Source organism: Helobdella robusta (genome assembly GCF_000326865.2).
Source record: "Helobdella robusta unplaced genomic scaffold HELROscaffold_7, whole genome shotgun sequence".
Taxonomy (NCBI): Eukaryota; Metazoa; Annelida; class Clitellata; order Rhynchobdellida; family Glossiphoniidae; genus Helobdella; species Helobdella robusta.
The window spans coordinates 2,830,739-2,834,930 of NW_008705398.1; the positions used below are offsets into that span (position 1 = coordinate 2,830,739).

The window sequence follows — 4,192 nt, forward strand, 5'->3', positions numbered from 1 at the left end:
GCTGCACATACCAGGTATCGCCTTCACATTCTTCACATACTTCCTATGTTTGGCCCTTACCAATATATAGTCGATCATCGATCTATGTTCCCCTGACCTATAAGTAATCAATCGCGCTGGTTCCCTTGTGAACCAAGTGTTCCCCACCACCATGCTGTGTGCATCCGCTAACTCCAACACTCTACGCCCTTCCTCATTCCGTATACCATATCCCCATCCCCCATGTACACCTTCATATCCGTCTGCATCCGCCCCCACATGACCATTCAAATCACCCAACAACACCACAAACTCATTCAACCCCGCTTGCCCAATTTCGTCAGAAACATCATCATAAAACCTATCCTTCTCCTCTTCCTTCCTACTTTGTTGCGGAGCATATCCTGATATCACCCTCACTATTACTTTTCCAAACACCATCACCACCACAATTACCCCATTGCTTCTCCGCCTCACTTCCAACACCTGCTCCAACAACTCTTCTCTTACCATCACACCAACTCCTCCCATACCATCATCCCCCTTCCACCACAACTTATATCTTCCACCTTTAGCCCCCACAAACCTTGTACCCTCACCCTTCCATCTGACCTCCTGTAATGCAGTCACGTCAACCATTCTCCTCTGCAGCTCCTCCACCACTTCCAAACTTCTTCCTGTCAACGTGCCTACATTCCAGGTACCAAACCTCCAACCCCTTGGTCTACAAGTAGTCCTTCCATCTATAGTGCCTTGCACCGCCACACTATAGAGTGGGGTGCCAGTAGCCAGACCATCCACAGGGCCTTGCACCACAACCCCATCGACTGGGTCTCCGGAGATTCTTCGCACCCTCTTCTGCCGGATACTGAGGGCCATTGTTTTCTCCGTCATCATCATAAGCATTTATTATTTGGCTAGTTTTTACACAGGACGCCCTTCCTTACGCAACCACAGTTATAAGCGGTGGGCCTAGCCTTTGATGATCCAACATCACTCACAAGGCAGTGAGGGTCAGTTTAATGTCATAACCAGGACGCCCAAATACACCCAATAAATCCATTTTTATAACTTAAAGTAAGGAGGTTAAATATTCAATCAGATGTAAAACAATTAAATAAAACACGACAAAATTAAACAAAGAAAGCATCATACCTACATTGATCTGCATAAGTTTTCTATATATTTTTTAAATTCATTATATCCGGAAAATTTTTTCTTACCTAGTTCCAAGGAATTCCAAAGACGAATTCCTCTTACCGCCCAGTATCTAGCAGTTAAATCAGTCATTGGTATCAACAAACCTTTTTGCCTAGTGTTTGTTAACACCGTTTCAAATGAGCCTAACATGTTGAACTCAGCATCATATAACACTCTATAAACGAAACACAAGGTTAGATACCTATTAAGCTGTTCAATACTGAGGATACTATTATCGGAATATATTGCCAGTGTATGATCAAGGTGTTTCAGAAAAAAACTAACCCTAAGGTATCTTTTTTGTACTATTGTCAATGATTTTATTAAATAATCATAAGAAGCTCCCAAAAAACATTTCCATATAAGAGATATGGATAGATTAGGGAGTAATATAGCATTAACATGATTTTAGTACCTAATTTATTGCGTGATCTATAAATAATGCCAGTAATTTTATATAATTTGCTTACCAACGAATTTATATGCTCATTCCATTTCAAGTCAGACTGGATAATAATTCCCAGAAATTTAGCTGACGAGTTTCTGGATATCACTGAGTCACCTATGTGAATGGTTAGGCCAGAGAAGATATCCTTGTTCGTTTTGATTTTAGGGCCAAAGACTAAATAGCAGGATTTTTTTGAATTCAGAACCAACCTGTTTCCAGTGAACCAGTTGGAGAATTTAACCAGTTGGTTATTCATTTCAGAAAATAGTCTTATCGGGTCTTCGTCAGACGAGAATATAGTCGTGTCATCAGCAAATAAAATAGTGGTACACACATTTGATATTAAAAAAATATCATTTATAAACAGAATAAACAAAAGCGGTCCCAAGATTGAACCCTGGGGAACTCCAGAAACTATTTCCTTGGGCAACGATTCGACACCTTCAATACTGACATATTGACACCGATTGTATAGGTAAGACTTGAACCAGCTCAGTACTATACCTCGAAAACCATACTTAGACAGTTTATACAATCAAATATTGTGGTCAATTAAATCGAATGCCTTGCTTAGATCTATAAAAACGCCTAAGCTAGGCTTCCTTGAATCATAATTATCTAGGAGAGTCCCATACAGCATAGCAATAGCCTTCTCAGTTGATGACTTGGGAACGAAGCCAAATAGATTTCCATTAATCATTCTGTGTTTAGATATATAAGACCACATTCTATCAAACATTAGTTTTTCAAAAATTTTTGAAAATACTGATAGAATCGATATAGGTCTGTAGTTACCATATTGATTGCAATCACCACCCTTGAAAATAGGTAGTACCTTTGCCAATTTCAGTCTATTAGGGAACTGGCCAACGAGGATTGATTTGTTGAATAAAGTGGCAATTGAACCAGCTATGGGGTAAATAGTACCCTTTAATAATTTTGTGGATAAAAGATCACTGTCAAAACAGTTTTTTAGTTTTAGTCTATTAACAATCATTATCACCTCATCAGGCGATGCATCGGTTGAGAAGAATGATGGAAAATCATGATCCATCATCATCGAACTGTTCAGATTAAATTCTGTAGTGTTATGACAAATAAGTCTATTACATTGATCAATAAAAAATGTGTTAATTTCATTAATTCTATTCAATTTTGTTAACGAATCCTTACATTTGAATAGATGTGTTTTGTCAATTTTTGGTCTTAATATTTTATTTATTTCGGACCATTTTTCTTTAGACGTTTTACTTTTTTTAAACTTATTGTCATAATATTCTTTTTTTTTAACTCTCTTTAGTTTAATAAAATAATTTTTTGATTTAATATATGCGTTTTTATTCTCTAATGTAGGGTTACATATATAAAACCTATATAAAGCATTCTTGCGCAAACTGTAGTTATACAAGTTAATATCCATCCAAGGTTTTCTAAAGCGGTCCTTTTTGGTGACTATTGGACATGCATTATTAATACAATCCAAATAGGTTAGAAAAAAGTTTTCATAATCCGTCTCTAAGCTGGTATCATCAGTCATAACAGGCCAAGAAACATCACCAAGAAGTTTATTTGCTAATCTCACATTTTCGTCCTTCATTACACGGGTTCTTACTGGTTGGCGCATGCTCACAACAGATTGTCCACCCCATTTCAAGAAACAAAAATCGGCATATGATCTGAAAAGTCTTCACATATGATGCCTTTCAATAGTTAATGATAGTCATTGGTGAAGATATTATCAATTATAGACATAGCAGGGTAAAATATACGAGTTGGTTTATTTATAATAGGATGTAAGTCAAATCCACTTAGGAGATCCAGGAAAGATCGAGACGTATTATTATCAATTGCCAGGTTGATATTGAAGTCACCCAGGATATATGCATTAGAACCATTATCTATCTTTAGATGACTACTCAGAAACTCATATAAAGCTTCGAAAAAATCAGCTGTTTTTATTGTTGGACATTTATAAATACTAATAAAGTATTGATTACTGTTATTATAACTAGTTTTAATACCTGACCATTCAAAGTGATTAGTATTAAAAGATCAATCGTTATTTAAATTTAGGAAAATTATATCACTCTTTAATAAAATTCCTGTTCCACCTCCTTTCTTGGTAGTTCTATTATTGATTACCAAGGTATGATGTGGCAAGTGTGCATGAAGCAAATCGTGATTTGCATTATCATTCAACCAGGTCTCACTTAAAGCAATGACACAAAAATAAGACCCAATACTATTCACTAATTGAGTATTTTCTTCAAGATGAGCATTTAGACTACGGCAGTTAATATGCATTACAATTAACTGATATTTACCAATGCTTAACAAATTTTTATACACATCAGCGATTGTGAAATACTTAGACATTGAATTAAATTTATAAATATAGGACATATTATCATCAAAATTAAATGATCTAAACAAATTGATATTATAGTTGTTATACCAATTCATATTACTGACACCTAAATGATTGATAGAATTTACATTATCATTCATATTATGATACATAACATTTAGATCTTCATTCATATTATCAATATTAATATTTGGAGA

General features: G+C 35.5%; 1 protein-coding gene across 1 annotated transcript in view; it reads right to left on the reverse strand.

Annotated features, from left to right (window-relative positions):
- HELRODRAFT_164927 (hypothetical protein) overlaps positions 1-858 on the reverse strand; it is a gene marked incomplete at both ends in the record, with an annotated part of 3,279 nt that extends 2,421 nt beyond the window's left edge. Inside the window, one exon of the mRNA XM_009030859.1 lies at positions 12-858. Coding sequence (XP_009029107.1) covers positions 12-858 — 847 coding nt within the window. The remainder of the gene's footprint in view (positions 1-11) is intronic.
- Between the last annotated feature and the right edge of the window lie 3,334 nt (positions 859-4,192).